At 45.8% G+C, this 26,201-nt stretch overlaps 1 protein-coding gene across 1 annotated transcript; it reads right to left on the bottom strand.

Annotated features, from left to right (window-relative positions):
• Window positions 1-21,938: 21,938 nt before the first annotated feature.
• LOC139685280 (acrosin-like) lies at window positions 21,939-24,154 on the bottom strand. The gene is made up of 5 exons (XM_071581947.1): window positions 24,084-24,154; window positions 23,580-23,804; window positions 23,019-23,287; window positions 22,593-22,738; window positions 21,939-22,124 (listed from the first exon to the last, which is right to left on the bottom strand). The coding sequence occupies exons 1-5, from the start codon at window positions 24,152-24,154 to the stop codon at window positions 21,939-21,941; spliced, it is 897 nt and encodes a 298-aa protein (XP_071438048.1).
• Between the last annotated feature and the right edge of the window lie 2,047 nt (window positions 24,155-26,201).

Genomic DNA, 26,201 nt, shown 5'->3' with positions numbered 1-26,201 from the left:
TATTTTTTTATGATTTGAAATTAGTATAATAGGTATTTTCAAGCAGGATCATCTGAAAATGTTTGTTTAAAATGCCAAATTAGAAAGCCATCTATGTAAGTACTGTAATTGCACTGTCGTTCTGCATGATAAGCACATGCTATTCTGTGCAGGCTGTTTGAAAGGGTGAAAAGAAACTCTTTCCCTGCCAACTTAATTTCTTTTGAGAATTTATTTTTCATGCTGTGTAGGTCTCCAAATCTGAAGGAGAAGTCTAGCTAAAATAATGCAGCTGAACAAGACTGTCATGCAGTATTTCAGTTCCAGTTTTAGAAACTAAGCAGCTAATGCTAATGGGATTAACTGTTAGCCCACTGGCACACTTGGTGCTTGTGACACTGGACAATCTAACAAGCCCATGGCACTATGAAGTTAAATAAATTACACAGAGCTTAAAGCTAGCAGCTGCTCTGTCCACCTTCTTTACCTAGAGGTTATTTATTCCTCTCAAGAGGCACAAATCATGCAATTTTCATAGTTATAGCTGAGACCTGGACTCCTAACCATGGCATCCAGCTCAGCAATACACAGCTGCTTGCTTTGTGCATGCAGCACATCATCTCAGAGGCATTTATGGGTGCCCCCTTTCCTTGTGTCTTCTAACAATGAACTACTTCGATCTCTCTACTTCTCTGGAGTTACATATAGAAATAAGAAAAGTTAGTAAAATCCCACTGAAGTGAACAGACTATGACAGGATGTAAACTGATTGTATCTTAACTGACATTAATACTCTGTGAGTATATAAACAGATGGGTTATCTACAGATGCTCCTAACTGAGGATTTAAAAGACAAATTGCTATTTGCTTAGCATATGAGACAATGTGCACAGATGTCTAAGTGCACCTTAATAAATGACACTCTGATTTCGATGTGATTCATTACCTTGTGTAGATGGGAAGGTGATAGAGAAAGCACTCCAACAGAAAGATTATGTGTACAGCCTTAATCCAGTCACACCAACCACATCCACAGTATTAAAAACAATAGGTAGTGCCAATCATGTTTCTGCTCTGGCCATGAATAACCACTGCCATGGATTAAAAAGAGTGAAAAGGACTAGAAAAATGTTTTCCTTTCTAAAATATCCATGAGGGTCTCTTCAGGAGCTCCCTATAGATTTGTAACATTCTGTGCCTGTGTGGGTAAGCCCCTCACTACATGATTAATTCCTAGAATTAAAGCTTCTGAGGGTGATAAGAAAAATTCAGTTGTTTCTTGCTGATAGGGTGTTTCCCCATGAAAAAAAGAAATTAATTTAGAAAGCAATGCAGAAACACAAAAGAGAAGTTACAGACAACACTCTGTGTCTGTGTGGATCTCTAGGCTATACTTTCCTTGGTTAATTTACTTATGATCTCCTCTCTTACTTTTTCTTCATGGTTCTGAATTTGTGAAATAATAAAATGAATGTGCTAAGGAAAGAACAGTGGTTTGCAGGCTCCAGTTTTGCAAAAACTTTTCAGACACTACCACTATCGTGATCTCAGCTGGAAAGGGCTGCATGACTTATGAACAACAAATTTTATAGTCCTCAAAAAAAAAAAAAATCATTGAAGTGCACTGCTGAGATGCACTGCTGAGCTCTTCTGTTCTGAAGCTGTGGATAAAAACCAAACATAATGCCTGGCTGTGCAGCTTACTCTGGCACAGATGAGGCTGAGATTTCTCTCTGTGTATAGGAAAACATGTCTAATAACTGCTGACCATATATATATACTTTTAGGAAAAAAACACACTACATAAATGTATTGGTTCAGGATCTGCTTTTTAGTCACTTCCAGCCTACTTACACCTATATAGAGTGGATCTTCAATCACACATACTCTTATTCACAATACAGTTCATGTAATCATCTAAGTTACTGTAGAAAGTAACTAGATTCAATTTTACAGATCTTTAACTAGAGTCACCATTTAGGCTGATACATGATTGCGAATCTCATCTTTATCATGACTGTGGAAAACAGCCTCAAGTTTTATAAAAAGATAATTATTTGCATACAGAAACTTAGGATAATTTCTTTTCACTGATATTGTCCTTCATGATAGATGAAAGCAGTTGCAAAGAAATTGAGTTTCTTACATGAGCTGTGATTTCTCAATTGTCACTTGAAACAAAGCCTGCCGTGTCACTCAAAGCTCTTGTCTGGACACAGATACAAAGAGTAAAGATAAGACAAACAGCATGTGAAATTAGGGACATGGAAAACATGTATAGATAGTTCATATGCACTATCCCAGCATCCCTAGGAAATTATATAGGAATGCCTTTCCCTGCCCTAAAGGACTTTGCTAGAGAAATACATGGCAATAAGCTGAAATACCCAAAGAAGTTTAAATTAATCCACTCCTTGGAATAAGACATTTTCTCTTGATGCAGGGAATTATGATAGCACCTGGAGCCAGCATGGTGTGGATGAATGTAGCTTGATCTATTCTGTAGCCACAACCTCTGCTGACCCATGTCACGCTGTCTTGCACACTCCTGCTTGCACTCCAGGGGTGATTTTCTTACTTGTATTTGTGGGTGGCAATTAGCTCTCTAGCCAGCTGATATGTTAGATGCCATTTGTGTTATGTTTTTCATAAAGCTTTTGCACAAACCCGATATTGTACACACAAATTTTGGAGAAGCATTTCCCCGACTCCTTATGAGTGCCTGAATAGAGACTGAAGGTCCTTTTTTCTTCTTCTGATGACCACAGAAAGGTGATATGATCTGTATGACCATATGATCTATAATAGCATGATTTTTTTTTATTAACCATGCTTTAATATTCAGTGTATTTTACTTCCCTCTTCAAAAGGAAACCAAGGGGAAAAAAACAAACCAACCAAACAAAACTGAACAAAACTCCCATGTCAATTAAATAACTAGTCACAGATCAGAAACATATTGAAGGGATGTTGGAGAAAAAGCTCTGGATCAAAAATTATTCATCTAAAGAGTTCTACAAGTACTCAGAAATCAAGCCATGTTAGCAAATAGTTTGCAAACTAAACAACTCAGTAAAAACTGCATTGGATAAGATTTTTGCAGGGAATGCTTTGATAACTGGAAAGTATCCCACTAGATCCACCACATATGCTGAATTTCTCAGCCCTCCAGCCGTATCTATCAGTCCTAAATCCCCCAGATGGCAGTCTGAACTCATCCTCTGAGGCGGCAGATTTGCCCTGCTGACATTCAGGTTTTCCCTCATTAAGGATCATGAAGATTAGGCATCCTTTCTTCTGTACAGCTCTCCCTGATATTTTTCTCAGATCTGTGACATCAAAGTCTCACTGAAGTGAATAAAGACATTGAAAAGATGAACTTCAAATACAGAAAAGGAGTACTTTTCTCTTGATTGATAGCATGATAGCAAAGCAGGAATGATACAGCATCTATGGATAAGTCAGCTGCATTCCTAACAATACCAAAACCAAAAGAAAACTCCCTAACTTTTAAGAACATCTTTAGAGAGGTCTAGGTTACATGCTGAAAACCTAGATACAAAACATATTACTGAAATAACCAGTTATTTTTTTAAAGTTCTTCAGAGATATAAATTATGTTAGAAATCCATCCAATTGAACTCTGTCACTGAATAACCCTATGAGACTTAACTATTTTGCTTTATTTAAAACTCTTGGTAGTATCTGAAAATTGTCTGAAGATATATTTATGAACTAAGATTTCTAAAAATATATTGCAGACATCTAAAACAGGAGATAAATAGAACAAATTATTAACCACATATAAAGTTTCATTGGTGAAAAGCAGTTGCCTTTACTTATTTCCCTCAGCTTTTCTTTCCAGTGTTCTGAACAGCAGGAGAGGGTTAAGTTTGTTCAGATTCATTCACAAATTAATTGTAATAGAGTTCTTGGCCTGTAAATTTTCCAGGCTAAATATTCAGTATTGGAATTATCATTCATATTGATTTGTCATAACAAGACCAGGTCACAGTTCCTGACACATTTTCCCTGGGAGGAATCTTCATCCGTCTTCAATTTTTGCCTGAAAAATGGAAATATCCCAGACCCACTTGTGCTAAGGAACAACTGAGCTTTGCACCAAGGAAAAGGTGGCAGCCTTGGGATCTCAGGTACCAATGTGGCAGTGCCATTAACACTAGAAAAGCAGCAATCTCTTTATGTCCTGGCACCTTTTCCCTGGGAAGAATCTTCATCCGTCTTCAATTCTTGGCTGAAAAATGGCAATTTCTTAGACCCACTTGTGCCAAGGAACGCTTGAACTTTGCACCAGGATAAAAGGTGGCAGCCTTGGACTCTCAGGTGCCAATGATGCAGCACCATTAACACTATATAAGCAAATAACGTTTTCTCATGGAGGAATCTTCGTCCATCTTCAATTCTTGGCTGAAAAACTGCAAATTAACAGACACACTGGTGCCAAGGAATGCTTGAGCTTTGTGCCAAGATAAAAGCCATCAGCCTTGGGCTCTCGGGTGTCAGTAATATAGCACCATTAACAATAGAAAAGCACACTAACCATGACTCTAACCCTAACCAATATCCTTACCCTAACCCTAATCCAACCCTAATCCTAACCTAAATTTACCGTGAACCATTTCCCAAATAGTAGGAGGGGAAAGGGGTAGAAGTCCAGCAAAATAAAAAAATTAGAACATTCCTTTGTGTCTTGACACGTTTTCCCTGGGAGGAATCTTGGTTCATCTTCAATTCTTGGCTGAAAAATTGAAATATCCCAGAACTATTGGTGAAAAGGAATGCTTGACATTTGCGCCAAGAGAAAAGGTGACAACCTTGGAGTCTCAGGTGCCAGTGATGCAGTGCCATTAGCACTCTAAAAGCAGCAATCCCTTTGTGTCCTGGCACCTTTTCCCTGGGAAAAATCTTCGTCCATCTTGAATGCTTGGATGAAAAATGGCAATTTCAAAGACACACAGGTGGCAAGAAATGATTGAATTTTGCAGCAAGAGAAAAGGTGGCAGCCATGGGCTCTCATGTGCAAATGATGCAGCGCCACTAACACTATAGAAGGACCTAACCCTTTGTATTCCTTGGCACCAGGGTGTCTGTTAATTTGCAATTGTTCAGCCAAGAATTGAAGATGGATGAAGATTCCTCCCAGGGAAAAGGTTATCAGCTTTTATAGTGTTAATGGCGCTGCATCATTGGCACCTGAGAGTCCAAGGCTGCCATCTTTTCTCTTGGCACAAAGCTCAATTGTTCCTTGGCACACATGGGTCTGGGAAATTTTCATTTTTCAGCCAAGAATTGAAGACGGATGAAGATTCCTCCCAGGGAAAAGGTGCCAGAACATAAAGGGATTCCGACTTTTAGAGTGCTAATGGCATCACATGACTGGCACCTGAGACCCCAAGGCTGCCACCTTTTCTCTTGGTGCAAAGGTCAAGCATTCATTTTCACCATTGGGTCCGGGATATTTCCATTTTAGGGCCAAGAACTGAAGACGGACAAAGATTCCTCCCAGGGAAGAGGTGTCATGACACAAAGGCATTGCTGCTTCTATAGTGTTAATGTCACTGAATCATTAGCACCTGAGAGTCCAGGGCTGCCAGCTTTTATCTTGGTGCAAAATTCATTCCTTTCTTGGCACCAGTGTGTCTGCGATACTTCCATTTTTCAGCCAAAAATTGAAAATGGACGAAGATTCCTCCCAGGGAAAATGTGTCAGGACACAAAGAGATGGCCTATATTTTTTTTATTTTGCTAGCCCCACCCCCTTTCCCCTCCTGCAATTTGGGAAAAGGTTCAGGGGAAATTTAGGTTGAGATTAGGGTTAGGGTTAGTGTTAGGTTTAGGATTTTGGTTAGGGTTAGAGTCATGGTGAGTGTGTTTTTCTACAGTTAATGGTGCTATATTACTGGCACCTGGCTGCCACCTTTCATCTTTGCGCAAAGCTCAAGCGTTCCTTGGCAGCAGGGTGTTTGTTAATTTGCAATTTTTCAGCCATGATTTGAAGACAAATGAAGATTCCTGCCAGGGAAGAGGTTGTCTGCTTTTATAGTGTTAATGGCACCACATCATTGGCACATGACAGTCAAAGGATGCCACCTTTTATCTTGGAGCAAAGGTCAAGCATTGCTTGGCACCAGTGGGGCTGGGAAATTCCCATTTTTCAGGCAAGAATTGAAGATGAACCAAGATTCATCCTAGGGAAAATGTGTCAAGAGACAAAGGGATGGCCTATATTTTTGTATTTTGCGGGACCCCCACCCCTTTCCCCTCCTGCAATTCAGGATATGGTTCAGGGTAAATTTAGGTTAGGACTAGGATTAGGGTTAGGGTTAGGGTTCGGGTTAGGATTTTGATTAGGGTTAGAGTCATGGTTAGTGTGCTTTTCTATTGTTAATGGTGCTATATTACTGGCACCCGAGAGCCCAAGGCTGCCACCTTTTATCTTGGCACAAAGCTGAAGCATTCCTTGGCAGCAGGGTGTCCGCTAATTTGCAACTGTTCAGCCTAGAATTGAAGATGGATCAAGATTCCTGTGAGGGAAAAGGTTATCTGATTTTATAGTGTTAATGGTGCTGCATCACTGCCAGCTGAGAGTCCAAGGCTGCCACCTTTTATCTTGGCGCAAAGGTCAAGCATTCCCTTTCACCAGTAGGTCTGGGATATTTCCATTTTTCAGCCAAGAATTGAAGATGGATGAAGATTCCTCCCAGGGAAACCGTGTCAGGACACAAAGGGATGGCCTATAATTTTTTATTTTGCTGGAACCCCACACCTTTCCCCTCATGCAATTTGGGAAATGGTTCACGGTAAATTTGGGTCAGGATTAGGGTTAGGGTTAGGGTTAGATTTAGGGTTAGGATATTGGTTAGGGTTAGAGTCATGATTAGTGTGTTTTTCTATTGTTAATGGCGCTATATTACTGGCACCTGATAGCCCAAGGCTGCCACATTTTATGTTGGTGCAAAGCTCAAGCATTCCTTGGCACCAGTGTGTCTGTTAATTTGCAGTTTTTCAGCCAAGAATTGAAGATGGACGAAGATTCCTCCATGAGAAAACGTTATTTGCTTATATAGTGTTAATGGTGCTGCATCATTGGCACCTGAGAGACCAAGGCTGCCACCTTTTATCTTTTATCTTAGCTCAATCGTTCCTTGGCACAAGTGGGTCTAGGAAATAGCCATTTTTCAGCCAAGAATTGAAAACGGATGAAGATTTCTCCCAGGGAAAAGGTGCCAGGAAAGAAAGGGACTACTGCTTATATAGTGTTAATGGTGCTGCATCATTGACAACTGAGAGTTCAGGGCTGTAACCTTTTGTCTTTGTGCAAAATTCAATCATTTCTTGGCACCAGTGGGTCTGGGATGTTTAAATTTTTCATCCAAGAATTGAAGACAGACGAAGATTCCTCTCAGGAAAAAGGTGCCAGGTCAGAAAAGGATTGCTGCTTTTCTAGTGTTAATCAGATCGCATGACTGGCACCTGAGAGCCCAAGGCTCCCGCCTTTTATCTTGGCACAAAGCTCAATTGTTCTTGGCACGTCTCCATCTGGGAATTTGCCATTTTTCAGCCAAGAATTGAAGACGGATGAAGAATCTTCCCAGGGAAAAAGTGCCAGGACACAAAGGGATTGCTGCTTTTCTAGTGTTAATGGAGCTGCATCATTGGCACCTGAGAGCCCAAGGCTGCCACCTTTTATATTGGCAAAAAGCTCAATTGTTCTGGGTCCGTGCGGGTCTGCAAAATTGCCATTTTTCAGCCAAGAATTGAAGACGGACAAAGATTTCACTCAGGGAAAAGGTTCCAGAACAGAAAGGGATTCCTGCTTTTCTTGTGTTAATCAGACCGCATCACTGGCACCTGAGAGGCCAAGGCTGTCACCTTTTATCTTGGTGCAAAGCTCAAGCATTTCTGGCAAGTGCAGGTGTGGGAAATTATCATTTTTCAGCTCAGAATTGAAGACGGACGAAGATTCCCCCCAAGAAAAAGGTGCCAGGACACAAAGGGATTGCTGCTTTTCTGGTGTTAATTGGACCGCATCATTGGCACCTCGGAGTCCAAGGCTGCCACCTTTTAGCTTGGCGCAAAGCTCAATCGTACATGGCACGTGAAGTTCAGAAAAATTACCATTTTGCAGCCCAGAATTCAGGATGGTCCAAGATTCCTCCCAGAGAAAAGGTGCCAGGACACAACAGGATTGCTGCTTTTCTGGTGTTTGTGGGACCGCATCATTGGCACCTCGGAGCCCAAATCTGCCACTTTTTATCTTGGTGCAAAGCTGAAGCGTTTTTGGAACGTGCGGGTCTGAGAAATTACCAATTTCAGCTCAGAATTGAAGACGTATGGAGATTCTTCCCAGGGAAAATGTGCCAGGACACAAAGGGATTGCTGCTTTTCTAGTGTTAATTGGACCGCATCATTGGCACCTGAGAGTCCAAGGCTGCCCCTTTTATCTTGGCGCAAAGCTGAAGCATTCTTAGCACGTGCGTCTCTGGGATATTGCCAATTTCAGGCAAGAGTTGAAGACGGATGAAGATTCTTCCCAGGGAAAAGGTGGCAGGACACATAGGGATTGCTGCTTTTCTAGTGTTAATTGGACCGCACCATTGGCACCTGGGAGATCAAAGCTACCACCTTTTATCTTGGCGCAAAGCTCAATGCTTCTTGGCACATGTGGGTCTGGTATATTGCGATTTTGCATCCCAGAATCGAAGACGGATGAAGATTCCTCCCAGGAAAAATATGTCAGGACACAAACGGATGGCCTAAATTTTTTTATTTTGCTGGACCTCAACCCCTTTCCTCTCCTGCAATTTGGGAAATTTTTCGGGGTAAATTTAGATTAGGATTATGTTTAGAGTTAGCGTTAAGGTTAGGGTTGCGGTTAGGATTTTGGTTAGGGTTAGAGTCATGGTTAGTGTGCTTTTCTATTGCTAATGGCGCTATATTACTGTCACCTGAGAGCCCAAGGCTGCCACCTTGTATCTTGGCACAAAGTTCAAGCGTTCCTTGGCAGCATAGTGTCTGTTAATTTGGAATTCTTCATCCAAGAATTTAAGACGGACGAAGATTCCTGCCAGGGAAAAGGTTATCTGTTTTTATAGTGTTAATGGCGCTGCAGCATTGTTGCCTGAGGGTCCGAGGCTGCCACCTTTTATCTTGGCACAAAGCTCAATCGTTCCTTGGCCCAAGTGGGTCTGGGATATTGCCATTTTTCAGCCAAGAATTGAAGACAGACGAAGATTCCTCGCAGGGAAAAGGTGCCAGGACACAAAAGCGTTGCTGCTTTTATGGTGTTAATGGTGCTGCATCATTGGCACCTGACAGCCCAGGGCTGCCACCTTTTCTCTTGGTGAAAAATTCAACCATTTCTTGGCAGCAGTTTATCTGAGATATTTGCATTTTCCAGGGAAAATGTGTCACGCGCCAATGATGTGGTGCCATTAGTACTCTAAAAGCAGCAATCCCTTTATGTCCTAGCACCTTTTCCGTGGGAGGAATCTTCATCCGTCTTCAATTCTTGGCTGAAACATTGCAAATTAACAGACACCCTGCTGCTAAGGAACGCTTGAGCTTTGCGCCAAGATAAAAGGTGGCAGCCTTGGGCTATCAGGTGCCAGTAATATAGTGCCATCAACAATAGAAAAAGCACACTAACCATGACTCTAACCCTAATGAAAATCCTAACCCTAACCCTAACCGTAATCCTAACCTAAATTTACCTCGAACTGTTTCCCGAATTGCAAGAGGGGAAAGGTGTGGGGGTACAGCAAAATAAAAAATTATAGGCCATCCCTTTGTGTCCTGACACGGTTTCCCTGGGAGGAATCCTCATCCATCTTCAATTCTTGGCTGAAAAATGGAAATATCCCAGACCCACTGTTGAAAAGGAATGCTTGACCTTTGCACCAAGAGAAAAAGTGACAGCCTTGGGCACCTGAGAGCTTAAGGCCTTATAAAAGCAGCAATCAATTTGTGTCATGGCACCTTTTCCCTGGGAGGAATCTTCGTCTTCAATACTTGGCTGAAAAATGGCAGTTTCTCAGACCTACTTATGCCAAGGATCACTTGAGCTTTGCGCCAAGATAAAATGTGGCAGCCTGCTATGTGACTGGTGGGGGTGTAATCAGTAGAATGACAGTATAGTAGGAGAGTATTTTAAGAGTATTCTTCAATATTTACATACTTTTTTTCTAAGACTGCTTCTGCCTGTGTAATTGTTTGCTCAAATATTCATGAAAAGTGAACATAGATGGGAATAAGTACTATTGCAGTGAATTAAGGACAAAACATTCACATGCTCAGAAAAGCTTGTGTTGTTTTTGCTTGGCCTTTTTATCTCTAGAATAATAATGTAATATATCAAGCCAATTAGCCAATGTGCTTTTCTCATGGAGTGTTATGATCCAGATTCTGAAGTCTAGGAACTCAAGCAATACAAAAGAAGGAGATTTAGTCATGTTTAGTTAGTGCAGAACATCTTAGTGAAAGAAAAATTCTTTATGGGGTATGCATGAATGCTTAGTGACATTGCTAGGGTTACAAAAAAATATATGGTAAGATCCCAGTTACCATGCAACCACCTGAAGCTGCTGTAAGCTTGATGTCATCAAGCTGGGGTGGTTTAATGAATCAGTGGAGGTAAATATTTCCCAGGACAAAAATTGTACTAAATTACTTTTCCTTTCATACTCTTTATCTTGTTGCCGTAAAAGTCTGTAAAAAAGACTCCGAGCCAAGTTTTGTAGGAGATAAGATAATGGGCAGGCACTTTAATGAGCAACCCCGCTCATCCAGGAATACATCGACGCGCGCGCAAGCAAGCTCTAAGTTCTATAGTTTTTATAATATAACCTATCCAATCACTACTGTCCACATGTCCAGTTCCACCTCTGTCCCCTTCCAGTTCCCACCCCTGTTGAATTGGGGCTGGGGTCGTTGGGACCCTCTGTCTTCATCCACCTCCTCTTCTTCAGCACACAAAGGTCTCTTGGACATTCTCCAGGGCTTCGGGTCACACTGCTCCATGTTTATGTTCTCTTCTGATATGCTTTAATCAGGTACCTTGAGGAAGAGACTAAATAGCTGGCAGATCTCAGCTGCCTGTTCTGGAGCAGGGGTAGAGATAGAAGGATTTTATTCTACAAGCTGCTAAATATTAATTCACTAAAATCTACAGCATTACATCTACTGTGTCTCTAAAATCTTCAAAATATGAAAATTGAAAAATTAAAAAAAACCTTTCGGCATCAATCTCCTAGTAGCGGTGGCTATGGAGCTGTGTTTAAATCAGGATCAATGAGAGGCAGAGGTGGAAGGTTCTGTGGCAGCAATTTTTGTTGACTTGTTTCTATTATGATAGTGTCCTTGAAAACCCCTAGATTGGAGCTTTGCTAGGTGATGTACAACCATAGAGACAGTGCTTGTCCTGAAGAACACCTAATTCTCTATTTATTTCTTACACTTTTACCACACATCATTTCCTCTTTGCTTTCAAAACTCCCTTTTCTCTTTGGACACTCTCTGTTCTCTCATGCAAATCACAGCTGCTTTCTACTTTTTTTCCTTTATTCTCCTTGTTCTTCAACTGTATCTTGTCTTTATCAAAATTAATTTAGGTAATTCTTCATTTTCAAACCAGGCTACTGTGCCTGATCCACAGTTGCTTAGCAACAGCTCCCCTCCACATGCAGAGGTAAGGGTAGGCAGGGATGTCAGCCTGCAAATCTGGTCCAGAAAGGTGAGAAAAAATAGCAGCAAGGCAGATTGTCTGTCTCTGGTCTGTGATGCTGCACATCATACTGCTATCCATTGACAGATATGTCAGAGAGGCAGGGCTTGCTTTCATTTCCAGAACTGGTTTTTCAAATAAAAAATCTTGTCTCAGCACAGGATAGAAGTGAAATAATGTTGTAGTTTGGGATTATTATGTAAATTCTCTCCCCTGCCACTTAACTGCCCAGGCCAGCAGTTAACAAAAGAAGTAGTTAACTGTTGATCACTTGGGTGGGGGCAGGTTTGTCTCTTTTGGTTTTTTTGAATATTCTTTCCAGTCTTGGCTCGGCGGAACGCGGGAGTGGGGGCTCTGAGGAGTCAGGCTGCCCTGCTGCTTGCTGCTGGGGCTTTCCTGGCTGTCTTGCTGCCGCTGTGCCCGGACTGCTTTCTGGCCACGCGACTGCTGCTGCTGCCTGTCCCTGACTGGTTCTGGCCGTGTTGCTGCTGCTGCCTGCCCCGACTGGTTCTGGCCGCGTTGCTGCTGCTGCCTGCCTTGGATTTGCTTCTGGTTGCTCGTACTTTCCTGCTTCTTGGACGGGGAACACAGGGGTAAGAGACAGAGTCCATCTGAAAGCTCGCTGCTCGTCTGTCCCGCTGGAAAGGGACTGAAACTCACTCTGCAGCCAGCCGGGCTGTGACATTGACACTTAAGTATAACTTTTCCTCCTGGAGGAAAACCTGCTGGGTTTTGTTGTTGTCTGTTTTATTTTTCTTTCTCTTGTGGTGTTGGGGAAGTGGGTTGCACTAGTCTGTTTACATATATATATATATATATATATATATATATATATATATATATATCAGTTATCCTTCTTGTATTAAAATTCCTTTTCTTAAATTTGATAAAGAGTAGTGTGATTATCGTGGAGGAAGCCCTCCCCTGCTTGTGGGTAAACATTTTGGTTTTTTCCCCTCAAACCAAGACAAATACACACAACAGAATATGTTCTGATTGCATATATGCATAGTCTAAAAAATTCTATTATTAAGCATTAGGCATAGATTACAATTAGTTAAGTCCCAGTGCGTACAAATTCACATAAGACTGAAGTGTATTAAAGAGGAATGCAGGTACCGTTATTAGACAGAATTTAGGGGACTAACTGTTGCAATATCAAACCAGCAGGTCTGGCATTTTCAAGATGGATATGAATAATTTATGGCTGACCTCTTCTCTTCCAAGACTGACTTCCAAAATTGCAGAGGAAACTGTGGAAGAAAACTTGGAAGGCTTTTACCATTCTGTATAAGTATTTGAATGTGGGAATATACCTTGTGTCTCTATTAAAACTGTGTTTAAGTTACATTGTTAGATGAAAATAAAGAGATGTAAGAGATAAGGCTCTGAGGGGGCAGCATCAGTCACAAATACTCAATGGGTTAATAAGATCCAGGTTACCTTAAAAATCTTACTACTTGAAAAACATGGACCTGTAATATGAGCTTAAGATTCAGGTGATCTATAGATTGGGCAAAAGTATTCTGGTAGTTGAAGACCAGGATAGTAAACACAACTCTCCAGGGAGCTTTGTGAATAACATCTCAAGAATAGTCAGGTCAAGGCTCTAGTCTCCATGGCTTCCACATTACCTCTAGTTGCAAGAAATGAATTTGGAGAAATGCAGAGTCAGAATTTTTTTAAGCCTTACAGGCTGTTGTAGTTAAATATCAGCTGGAGCTGCCTGCAGTGCTCATCTAAATAAGTAGAGAGGAAAAGAGGTTTCTTAAATCCAGGTGCATGGTGTCTCTTGGCAAGTAGAAGGATTGCGGAGCTCCCAGGATTGCTGCCACATCCTTGTTGGTGGCACTGGGAAGAAGGATGTTGCTCAGGGTAGAGAGTCTGGCAGGGCAGAAGGTCCCAGCTCTGCCACGCTCAGCCTGCTGCTGCTGGGTGGCAGCTGCTGGCAGCCCTCTGTGCTGCAGGGCTGCTCTCCAAGTGCAGCCTGTTTCTTGCAGGCTGATCCCAAGCAAGGGCCTGCAATGGCCCCATCTGGCAACGGAGGAAGACTTTGCTACTCACTGGGTGAGTTTTAGAAGGAAAGGAAACCTAGTGTTCAGGCCAAGCTGGGCTCACTTTTCCCCTGCATGCCACCATGCAGCTGTGGCCCCTGAAGGGAGGATGTCACCTGGATGGGCAAGGACAACTACTGGACACAGTTCTGCAGGGACAGAGAGCCTCTGCTGCTGCCCACAGCTTGAAGGGCAGGGCATGGTTTGGGACAAGCTGTCCCAGTGACATGCCAGCTCTCAGGAGCCGGCCAGCTGGAGACACAGTTGCAGCTGCCAGCTCCTTGCCTGTCCTGCTGTATGCCTCAGCACTGTGCTGAAAGCAGGGCAGGCAGGCTGTGGGAGCGCTGGCCTGGTGATCTCTGCTGATGGCCTTTTGGGCTCTTTTCCTTTACAGCAGGAGGGACCAGCAGAAGCAGCAGCCACAGGAGGTGGCTGCCCTGGCTCTTTGCTCTGTGGGAGAGCCCGTGTGCCGCTGTCCAAGTGCCAGGACAGATGGGCTCTGGCTGCAGCAGGGTGCTCTTTGGGCAGCCCCTGGCAGCCTTCTGTGGGGAGGACAGCACTCTGCCCCAGCCCACCCAGGTAAGACAGCCCGGACAGCACATCTGCATCTCTCCCCCTCTCCCTCCCTGCCTCCAGCTGCTCCAAAGACAGTGTTCCCAGGGACTCTGGGCATGGAGGATTGGGGTCCTCCCCCATATCTCAGGTGTCTGGGCCCAGCCACTTGGCAGGAGAAGGGACCCACTGTGGGGCAGAGCTCAGGACCCACTGTGGGGCAGAGCTTTGGCCCCAGCCACTGCTGTTGGGAGGCAGCTCCTCAGACAAGTCCCTGCCCTCTTGCCTCTTCTGCAGGAGCTGCTGGTTGTCCTGCACCAGCAAGGACTGGCCACAGAGGGCACATTCAGGAGACGTTACAGCACGACAGCCCTTCAGGACCTGTGGAAGGCCCTGGACCAGGGTGCCGATGTCAACATGGGAAGCCAGTCTGCACTGCTGCTGGCCATCACCCTGGAGGTGAGTGCTACTGGCTAGGCTGGAATCTTCAAAGGCTCACTGGGAGCCCTTGGCATTACAGGACTTCCTCTAAAGCATCACCTCTAAGCTCCCTTTCACAGAGCTCTATGAGGACTGGATGGCAGTGATGCAGATGGCCAGCAGGGAGCAAAAAATCTGTGAGGTCAAAGTGTAATCATGGGCAGCAGCTGGACTCTTGAGCAGGGCCTGAAAGAAGGCTGGGATTTGCCTGAAAGGGGATGATGTCCTCCAAACACTGTTTCTTCTCAGGGTAGGGGTGAGTTATGGTGGACAAAAGAGGTTGAGACAGGTTCAAGCAGCAACAGAACAAAGAACTAAAAACTTTATTTTTAGTTACAGCTTCAGTTTTACCCACCCCGTTTCTACACAGTGTCATCACACAGTTGGCTATTCAGTCCTGCTAAGCATAGACAGAAACATTTTATTGGCTACAAGGTCTGCTACATTCTTCAGGTGACTCCCTCCTCCTTAAGGGTGCACTCCAAACTACTCTTCTTTCAAGGATACACCTTGAACTGTTCAAGCTCAATTTCCTTATCAATTATTGCAGATACTAGAGGATCCACAGACCCACTGTCGACCCCCACATTTTCTGTCAGCTTGCTGTTGCTGGGTTGGGCTCAGATTGCACAGGAATGGACAGAGAGCCTCCCTTTGCATGGGCTTGGGTGAAATCAGAAGCTGTGAGGCAACCACATGCTTCATTCCTCAACTGCAGAGCCTTGAGCACTGGCTGTACAACACAGCCACTGGCTGCTCCCTGCCTCATGCCAACTCTGGGGGCCACTGTGGGCAACAGGTGCTTGATGAACATTGCCTTCCTGTGCCCTCAGGGTGGCCAAGAAGTTGCTGGCAGCGAATCTCCTCCTCCTCCTCCGGCAGCTGATCTCTTTGATCCAATGGATCAGCCAGCACGTGTCCACCAGCAGAATGACCTCCAGCAGCCTGGCCAGCTGCCTGGGGCCAAACTTCCTGAGCCCATACAAGGAGGACCTGCTTCTGCTCAAGGCCACACTGGCGGCAGGCGAGCAGGTAATGCTGTGTGGAGTGGCCAGCTGCAGCTTTCCCAGCCATGCCACTGGGCTGCCCAGAGATCCCTGGCAGTCTCCTGTCTCCAACAAAGGCTAATGGGGAAGCTGCCTGGGAGAGCTGCCCCACAGCCACAGCCTTGCCCTGCAGAGGCAAGGCTCAGAAGGGATGGGAAAGGGTGGAAACAAAGAATGAAATCTAGTGACAGATAATCATTGAATTGGACATTTCTTTAATACTGCAGGTGGGGGACATGGGGAATGATTTTCTATACTCTTCCCACTTTTGCTACAAGTTTTTGAGGTATATATATGTCAAAGGTTCAAACAAAGAAAGGGGAGTTGGGGGGAGGGTTCCTTCAGGGAATTTTTCTCACCCTACCAACACAAAGGTTTTAGGAGTTGAAGTGCCAGCACCGAGAACAAAGGAGTGGTTGATGGCTCTAGATTCCAACTTAATGGAGGGGCAGAGGTGAGAAACACAATCCCAGCACCTGGGAGGGGGAGAAGCTCTTTCTTGTGTACTGACTTCACTTTGTTTTGGGCAGCTGCTGGGGAAGAGCCACTGTTTTGCTGAGTTGGTGAGAGCTCCTTCTGTCTCTGCTCTTCGCCTTCCCCCCCTCCATCTCTGGGCACCCTGAGCTTCAGAGAGAGAGAGAGAGAGAGAAAGGGAGGAGGGTCACAGCTGCTTCGGGACACACTGCAGACCTTTTTCCTGGGGACTCACTTTGACTGCAAAGAGATTTCTGGGAATTACCACCACTCCTCAACTCCCAGTGTTTCCTTCTTTTGAACAAAGGACAAGGAGAGAGAGAGTCTGCTCTTCCCCATGGGAAAGGCTCCATCCTGTGCCACGTGTGTCCTATACCCCCCTTGTCTCTGCCTTGCTACGAAAAGACTGAGAATTCACCTCACAGCCAGCCGAGGTGTGACACTGCCACTGTCTGTAAATATAATTGCACTAGGAGGAACCTACACTTTTCAGGGGTTAGGTTTTTTGGTGCTAGGGCAGTAGTCTGCTCTGGTGCATGCTGGTTTAAAGGTAAACCAGCAGAAGAAATGAACTCAACACAAAGAGATTATAAGTCAGTTACAATTTAATAACAATATTACAATAAATGCAATGGCACAAAGAGAAAATTGGTTTTAATCCACAAAACCCAGTATGACCCAGCACTCTGGGGTAAAAACCCCACGTGGTTGCCCCCAGTCCAAAGTAGAAGGAAGAGAGAAACTTGTTGGTGTAGATGACAGTCCCTGTCTGGTCAAGAGTGGTGGTCACAAACTGGTTGAAAGTGATGGTCTCCTCCTGTCAAGGTCCTGCTGCTCCTCTGGATCCAACAAGAGGTCCTAAGATCTTCTTACCCACCCACCCCCCCCCCACCACCACCACCCCCCCCTCCCCGGTTATGTACCCTCAGGGAGCACCCAGTTCCTCCCTCAGGGCGGGGAGTCACACAATGGATGATTAACTCTGTGAGTCATGGGGAATTCTGGAACCATTGATGGCCAACTAGCAGACAGGTCCCCTCAGGCTGGGTGTGAAGGTGCTAATGACTCCCTGGAGGGCAGTTATCACAGCTCTTATCTCACAGATGTCTTTCACACCCAGCTCACAACCTGAGGGGTCAGGTGTGCCCTGGGCTCCTGAAAATGGTCCATTGTTCTTGGGAATGAATAGAGGGGGATAGAATACAAAGTCATGGTCACCCACACACAGTGATAAACTGGTCCCACCTACTGAACAGACATCTGGTCTGTTTATAATTTTATCTATATCTATATAGAGTAGTTAAGAACAGTTATCCTTCTTATATACATTTTTTAATTAAAGTTTTTTTATAAATTTTATAAGAGGTGAGTGGTTATTGAGGAGGAATCCTCTCCTCTGGTCTTGGTAAACATTTTGGTTTCCCTCAAACTAAGACAATATACACAGTAACTTTCAAGAGATCCCCCTCCAAAGATCCACTCTCTCCCCATTGCATATATGGATGTTCTGAAGTGTCTTCTTGCTGTTCTTTCACGGAGCAAGATTGCCATCTACAGTCCCTTTTTCCCCTAGGAAATTCTGAAGACGGGCCTTTGGGATACTTTCTGAATCTTCCTCATCATGGATTCTTCCTGTCATTGGCAGGTTTCCTAGTATGTGTGATTGATTTTTGCTGACCTTTAACCTCCTAGCTGATTGTTCTAGTTCCTACTAAGACACTTACATTTATCATTAGTTAATTTAGGTCTAAGTTCTTCTCTACTTAAACAATTCTCTATTGAATTTTCCTCTTAGCAAAAACAACTCTTATTGACTATGTTCTATGGAGCGTATAATGTCTCTAAGTTACTTTCCTCCAGGTGCACCGCTCCCGTGTTCTTCAATTAGCTCAAATTTTCTGTCTTCATTTTGCCACATTAAACTGATTTAAGAGGAAAACAGCTAAAATAGCATGAGTCCAGGCTTTAGTTGATTAAAACACAATTCTCTACAAGGGACAGTGACCACTATATTCCTAAGATATCTGAGATGAAGGCATATCCTTTCAGGCTGCTTGATACACTTTCAGGCCCCTGGGCTGAGAGCATGGCTTTGATGTGTGCAGGTGAAGGTGCTGGTGGAGTTCATGACTGAGAACTTTGATGCTATCTTTGGGAAGGAGATGGCTGGCCCAGGGGAGTCACCAGCACCCACCGGTGGATACACAGAAATCTCACCATCAAAAGAACAACTGTTGTAGGTCTTGGGTGGGTTTTGCTTTATGTCTTTTGCTTTCTAGCCTGTGTTTGGATGAGCAAAGTGACCCTGCAGGTGGAGCAGACAAGGATCATCAGGCAAAGACCTGTCTGGGTGCATCCTCCTCTCTGTCAGACCTGTTCGAAGAAGATGGGCATACTCAGTGGTGGAGGCTGAAAGGACAGAGGTATGTCAGCTCCACAAACACTGGGACAGTGTATTCCACAGAGCCAAGAAGTTTCCAAAGAGGCCCAGTAGCTGCTGCGCCTTCTCCTGACAGCCCATCTCTTGAACCTTTGGGCTTCCTTCCTCTCCCTGCAGTGACACCTTCAAATGAAAGGTTGTTTCTCAAATCCCTCAGGCATAGGCTTAATCAAAGTACAAAAGACCTACAAATTAAAGCTAGAGGGGAGTAGCTGTCAACTTCAGAGGGCTTTTGCTTCCATCTGACTTCCTTCCAGCTTCCTCAAGTCTATTTTGGGGCAGGTGTACTCTGCAAGATGGGGATAAGGCAAAACTTCTCTGGGAAGCTAAGGTGGCCATTAGGCAAGCAGTCACTGTAACATACAAAAAGAAGCCAAAAATATGTTTCTCCATTGTTTTCTGCCTATCAATACATCCTGCAAGAATCTCCCTGTCAGCTTTCTACAAAAGCCTTCTCAAGGACAAGTTTCCTGCCAAAAAATCCTGCCATTGTCATTGGTTTCCAAACATCTGGATTTGACTACGTGCCAAATCGCCATGCACAGCAATTGCCAACCACTATAAAGACCTGAAGATGTATTTGAAGAATCAGAGGAACCAAGAGAGAAAAGAGAAAACTGGGAAATTCTTACCTAGTCTTTCTCTCTCTCTCTCTCTCCTCTCAACTCTCTCAACTTTCTTCTGCCACCACCAGCTTCTCATCTGCCTTGAGAAAACACCTTTGCCAGCCACGGGAAAGGACTGACCTTGCTGCGTATGTGAGTTATATTTTCCTCACTGTATATTTTTTGAAAGCTACAGCAGCTTTTTGCAGCTGAACTGGAGACCAGCTTGCCGGCCCTGTGAAGGCCAGCACAGCCCTGCAACACAGCAGGAATTGGAGCTGGCATTCCTGGAAGAAGACTTACCACCTTCCTGCTGCTAAGAGGTAACACTGAGTGGTGGCAGAGACAGAAAGGGCTCTCCCCCTCTCCCTCCCTCCCTCACTCCAGCACTCAGGTAGTTTTTTCATGGTGGAGACTTTTTCTCTGCTTCTAAAAAGTAATCTTGAGCATTTTTCCTAACTTTTCTTATTTTTCCTCTTTTCCTTTTGCATCTCTCTAGCAATTAATTAATAAAATCAGTTTTTGGTATTTACAGACAACTTGCTTGAGTTTTCATTTATCTTGAGGGAATATTTGAACCTGTAGTTCAATCTGCACCAAAATTAAGCAGATCTGAACGTTACAGTCACTTCCTACTCCAGGCTGTCTTTTGCCACCTTTTACCTCCCAAATTTCTGGTTTACGCACCTCCAGCTTTGCCTCCAAGCATCCCCCAGATTGCAACAGAATCCCTGGCACCCACAGAACCACTGACAGAACTTTCAGCACCCAGAAGGTAAAATGGGTTGGCATTGGCTCAAACAAGAACTGACTCCTGTAGATGGTGGCTTTGTAAAGTTTTGCAGGCTACTCCCAAAAAAAGAGAAGGGAAAGACATAAAGAAGTGGCCTGGCCTGGAGAGATGTAATGCCAAGCAGAAAAGAAGAGGAGGAAGATAGAAAGAAGACACCCAGAGAAACACAGAAAGATCCAGCAGGTCAAGAAGCCCAGGTGTGTCCCAGACCCCGCTGTCCATCTTTCCTAACTCTCAACACTGCCCTAAGTCAGCCCAGCTCCCTGGCAAGGGATGGTGCTGAGCAGGGCTTGGCAAGAGCTCCACGGCAGCTCCCCAGGGGCTCTCCACTGGGGTCTGCTGCATGGCACGAGTACAGTGAGCATCTCTGCATGTCCCCAGGGCACTAAGGGCATTCATCCCCCATGGGGATAAAGGCCTGAGAACTAGCCCATTGCCACTACCAGCAAGATCTCTCTCTACAGGGCCACAAACAAGTCCTCATCAGCTGTGTTTCCCAAAGACAGCAGAACCAAGCCACAACAAGTTCTGCCTTTGCAGGATCATTTTCTGACTTTCTGACTCTGTTGTTTTAGGTGTTGCCCCTGGGACTCATGGGCCTACCTCCTCCCACTACCCCCACTGTTGATGTTTTCAGTAACATTAGTTTTTGTTTCTTTCACTATGTCTGACATAGGATGTTATGGACTGGGGAGATGTTGTTTCGGGATGAATCCTATGGGAGGGTTTTGGGGTCATCCCTTGTCCCATAAGCCTTGCTAGCAGGCACCAAGGCTGACCTCAGGTGCTTCAGAATGAGACCAAAGCACCTAGTCCCCTAAAAAGGCTGAGATTGGGAGGGATCTGGGAAGGTGTTGTGCTCCAACTTCCCTGCTTGAGCAGACTCACCACTTGCCTAGGACAATTCATGCCCTGGTAGCTCCAGGAGTCCAAAAAAAGATTTCTTTCCAAATAAGACATTTATTTTCCTCCATCCTTGTTCTTTAGCAGGGACATAAAGTTCAGTGGTTTATTTAGTGCCACATCACTGTAGTAAGAGCTGTGAAAGAGACACTAGAGACCATAGGACAGGTAATATTGATAGTGGAGGTCATCCATCTGGAGAAGGCCAAGGAAGAAACAGAGTCTTGGACTGAAATTCAGCCCTGGGCAGCAGGAAAGAAACACAATCTGCAAGCACACACTGACGCAGAAGACAATTCCTGGGGCTGAGAGCTGTGTCAGGGAAGCAAATGGAGACCCCCAGACTCTGGAGTGGCAGCTGGAGGATGAACGAGTGAAATGAGCCTGATGGGATCCCTGCAGAGCCTTATCCATCAGATAAGGATGCCTCCCCCTCTCTTCGGCCTTGAATTTTTTTCAGATTTGGTGACATTACTGGTAGTGGGCTGAGAACGGGTCAGGAGCCTGGTCACCATAAGGCACACAAAGACAAGTTATAGAGACCACTGTAAGCCATGAGTTGAAGGGGGTCCAGACTCTCCCTCTGTGCCCAAATGATTTTCCCTCAAGCACATTCTGCAGGTGCCCAGCGGGAGATTATTTGCCTTGCCTAGCAGATGGAATTGGACCAAAAACATGGTTAACTGTGAACATAGATAACTTTATTTCAACAACTAAGTCAACTTCAGTGTTTGCATGCAGAAGAAGGGTGTGGGCAGGACAGAGCAGGCTTTTGACACTGAGGCTGCCTTTCCATCAGCAGGCAATACCCCAGCAAGAAATGGTTGTGGTGCACTGTAGCCAAAACTGGGTCTTGTCTGTCCTGCTGCTCAAGAAGCACTTCCATATGGGCTTGCACCCATCTGGACCAGGATCCAGTCATGGAAGTGCTGAACAGAGGTATAGACTCCGGGCTGCTTTGCTCTTGCACAGCCTTTTCCCCAGCTGGTCACTCCAACAACCCAGTAGTAGTCAGCAACGGTGTCTTTGCACATGAGAGGACCACCGCTGTCACCCTGAAGTGAAGCAGAGAGGATTAAGGTGAGGTGGAGTGGTTCTTGTTGGCATTGGGGCTGTCTCATTCTTTCTCACACCACTTGCCAGAGCTGTATTCCTGGCAAAGTGCTGCATCTTGCAGAACCATGTCTGCGAGTGGGTTGGGGTCCTGCAGGGTAGGGCTATCTCTCATCTTTGCACATTGTTTCTGCATATGCAGAGGAGGGATTTTCCAAAGTTGGCATCTGGACCCCTGGGCTGTCAAGAGCCCTAGAGAACCTTTCTGGGATGGATGCCAGGCCTCTGCAACAACTGGGACATGGAGCACAGGCATATGGATGGAGAATGGGAGGGAAGCCCCAAGAACAGTGTGGACCTGGGACAATGAGTGGGACTGACTTGCCAGGCAAAACCTGCATGGGGCTGTGTTTGGGCAGGGCTGACTGAGCTGCCTGTGCTGCTGGCACTTGTCATGCACTCCTTCCTACCTGGCAGGTGTCGATGGTGCCCTGTGGATAACCAGCACACAAGTTATTGGTGTGGATTTTCCCTGCGTACCACTGGCTGCTGTTGCAGAGCTTGAGATCGATGAGGTGGACCATGGCCTCCTGCATTACATCACTTGAGCTTGAAGCTGTGAGCACAGAAAGGAATGAGCACTCAGCAGCTCCTTGCCAGTTCTCCTGCCCTGCCTGGGACTTATTTCCATGCCTAGGTTTTGCTTTAGTGTCTGGAGAGGTGCTGGAGTGCTGTGTCCATGCTGTGTGCCTTTGGGCACGGTCCAGGCCCATCTCTTCAGAGGCATACATCCTGCAGCCTGACTCTGGCTTTGGCCTCTGCTGTTGGGAAGCCCAACCTGTCTCCCCAGGATACTGAGCTTGCTCTCATGGCACAAATGCTTCTTGGAAACTCACCTCTTGCGGTGGTGGCACCCCAGCCAGCCACAAAGCAGTAGATCAGCTCTGACACTCTCAGGTTGACATCGGGCACACAGGCCAGCTGGATGTAGGGGCTGCACAGGACAGGCTCGTCCAATTCCAGCAAGGCAATGTCATTCTTCAGGTTGTTGCCAGGATCATAATACTGGTGAATCCGCAGCTGCCTAATGTAGCGGACTTGTGCCCCAGGGCCCGGCTGAGTCAGCTGGGTGGCCCCGATCACCACGTACACCAGGCTGATGTTGCTGGAAGGCAGATGCAGAGAGGGCTGAGAGGGAGCAGAGCCACGCACTGAGGCAGCCCAGCACTTGTCAGCCTTCAGTGCTATGGAGGCAGTGACTGCCCTAGCAAGCATTAGGCTGTGTGAGTGATGAGCTGCAGGCTGCTAGGAAGCAGTGGCATGAGCCTAGTCTTCTCCTGAGCCCAGTGTCTCAGCTGAGCTCAGTGCAAGGAAAAGGGATGGGAGTAACATGAGGTGCCACTGACAGGGCACCTGCTGGTGCTATGAGGACATCCCCATTCCCTGCTGCTCCTCACCTGACATCTGTGAAGCAGTGGGCTGCCGTGAGGACCCACTGCGGGTGGATGAGGGACCCTCCACACAGATGCCCCGTGTCTGGTATCCACATGTGCTGGATGCTGACGAGCCAGGGCCAGTCTGCTGTTTGGACATTTGAACCGCCCACGACGCGCGTCATGCCATAGTAGTTATAAGCCCCAGCGCCATAGTCATAAGGCATGGCTCGGAGCCCACAGTACCCCCTGTAAGCAGAAAGTCATTACTGTGCTGCTGAATGCCTTGTGCTGCTCAGGCTGAAGCTCAGCCCTCTGCCCTCCCCACAAGTTGTTGCATGGACAGCAGGTGCAGGAAGCCCATGGGGTGTGTGTCTGTCTGAACCAGCACCTGGCTGCTGGCAAGGAACTGAGGCTCGCCCATGGAGTTTGGGAAGCTGGGGTGAGGCCACAGGGGACAAGTGGGCACCCTCCAGGGAACCCCCTATGGGTTGCCCAAGCTCCCTGCCAGACCCTGGGATCACTTACCCGCAGTTGTCCCATGTGCTATGCGCAAGCCCGCACGCGGCCTGCAGGATGAGGAGGCAGAGCAAACTCATGGATGCCAGAGGCACGTGTCAGCTGCAAGCAGTGAGGTCTCCTGGCACCCAGTGCAGCCACTGCCGCAGTGCCTGCAGCACCCACGTTGCCTGTGATGTCCTAGGCCCTGGGGCTGATGTCACAGAGGTGCGTTCTGCGTTCTGGGCACCGGGGCCTCTGGCACTGTGGCAGGGAAGGAACAACATAGAATCACAGGTCCATAGAATGGTTTGGACTGGAAGGGACCTTTGGGATCTTCTATTTTTGGCGTTCATGCCATGGGCAGTGAGAGGTTCCTTGCAGTAAACCAGGTGGATCAGGGCCTGGCTCAAAACCTGTCCATGAAGACTTCCAGAGAGGGGGCATCCACAGTTGATCTAGGCAATCTGTGCCATTGCCTAAACACCCTAAAAGTTATCAATTTCTTCATAATATGTAATCTCAGCTTTCCCTCTAATATTTAAAGACATTTCTCATTGTCCTATCATTGCCTGCTCTTGTCTCCAGATTTTTTCAGGCCTCTCTTCTTGTGGGATGATGGTGTGTAGACCCTGGGGCAGGCAGCTGATGAGGAACACATTCAGCACCAGCTGCAGATTGAGCTCTGGGTGGCAGGAACACGAGATGAGAGACTGTGAACTGCAGACCCTTTCCACAACCAAGGGCATGGGACCCTGGGCTGTTGCCCAGCTAAAAGGACATTGAGAGACACAGCATGATCTGATGGCTCAGGAGGGAGAGTTGAGACTTGGGTAAGTTTAGACAGTGAGGGGGTAAAAGTCCTGGGGTTCCTTGGATCAAGATCCCTCCTTGGAAGCAGACGCTGGAGCTGTTTCTATGTTACTGTGTCATGGATAAATGGCTTTATGGAATGAGACATCTGTGGCTCTGCTAAGGAAACCTGATGTCAAACCAGTACAGAAATCCAGTTTGACTCTGTGAGAGTGGGGTGTGTAGGGAATCAGACAGGGCACCCGTTGGCTCACTGGAAATGTCTGTGTCTCCTGAATGGTCAGACAGGGAAGTTTCCTCACAAGTTTGGTACCCTTCATCACTACCTTGGGAGCTTCCCTTCTCAAAACATGGAGCTGCTGCCAATGGGTGAGTCCACCTGGGATCTTTGGAGCAGGCAGGAGTCAAAGGGCAAGTCTTAAAATTCCTGAGCAGATTCTATAGAAATTACCTTGGTGGATTTGAGTCTCTCCATTGGTGTTGCATTTTGTGCAGATTTGGTGAAGTTATTGGTAGTGAGTTGAGGATGTATATGCAGCCTGGTCAGCATAAGGCGCTCATAGAGGAGTTGTGGAGGTTCTCATCAGGCACAAGGTAATGGGGCTCCAGCCTCTCCTACAGCACAGAAGGGTTCTGGAGACCTACACGGGGAAAGGCTTGTGTTTCTTGTGCCAGGCAGTGTGTATGGAGTCCCCAGTAAGGCGTGAAGGGGGTTTAGGGTCCCTCATTGTAATAGTCAGATAATATAGAAATACAATGAATAATGTTTTGACTACTGTTTCTACCCGTCAAAAACTTTTTATCAAAAAACTTTCCATGAGCAGTTTTGCCAGAATCTTTTACAAAGTAATATCCACAGAAGGCTTCCTGCAGGATCCTCCCTGCCAGGTCAGCAGAGTCGGTCAAGGAATCCTCACACATTTAAATTTCTTGACGGCTGAAAGCTCACGCAAATACACACCTTGTCAGCAGCAAAGCATTCTGTTATTATAAAGACCTGTCTGAAAGTATCCTGTTATTTTGGAGCCTAGCTAGAGCTGCATGCAAACAAACCTTTTTTGAACACTAGAAAACCCTGCAAAACAATGCCTTGAGAATTCAGAGATGGAAAAGGGAAAAGAGAAAGCTGCTTACTATAATGGAAAATCTCTTCCTACTTTCCCCTTTTCTCACCTCTTTATCTCCTCACGTCACCTTCATATCTTCCCACCACCAACCAAGTTTCCTGCTGCTGCCAAGACCACAAAGCTCTGCTAGGCTAAACAGCACCAAGAGAAAGCTGGGTTCACTGCCAGCAAGAGTTTCCCCTGACACTATCTGCCTAGCAGCAACTGC

The sequence above is a fragment of the Pithys albifrons genome, chromosome 2 (assembly GCF_047495875.1).
Source record: "Pithys albifrons albifrons isolate INPA30051 chromosome 2, PitAlb_v1, whole genome shotgun sequence".
Taxonomy (NCBI): Eukaryota; Metazoa; Chordata; class Aves; order Passeriformes; family Thamnophilidae; genus Pithys; species Pithys albifrons.
Note: the sequence above shows the minus strand (reverse complement) of the source record. Positions and strands in the feature narration are given on the sequence as shown.

Excerpts from the sequence above, each read along its gene's own strand:
- LOC139685280 (XM_071581947.1), bottom strand. The coding sequence starts at position 24,154 with ATGAGTTTGCTCTGCCTCCTCATCCTGCAGGCCGCGTGCGGGCTTGCG. Across the intron at positions 23,805-24,083 it reads AGCACATGGGACAACTGCGG|GGGGTACTGTGGGCTCCGAG; the intron begins GTAAGTGATCCC and ends TTCTGCTTACAG. Across the intron at positions 23,288-23,579 it reads CACTGCTTCACAGATGTCAG|CAACATCAGCCTGGTGTACG; the intron begins GTGAGGAGCAGC and ends TCTGCCTTCCAG.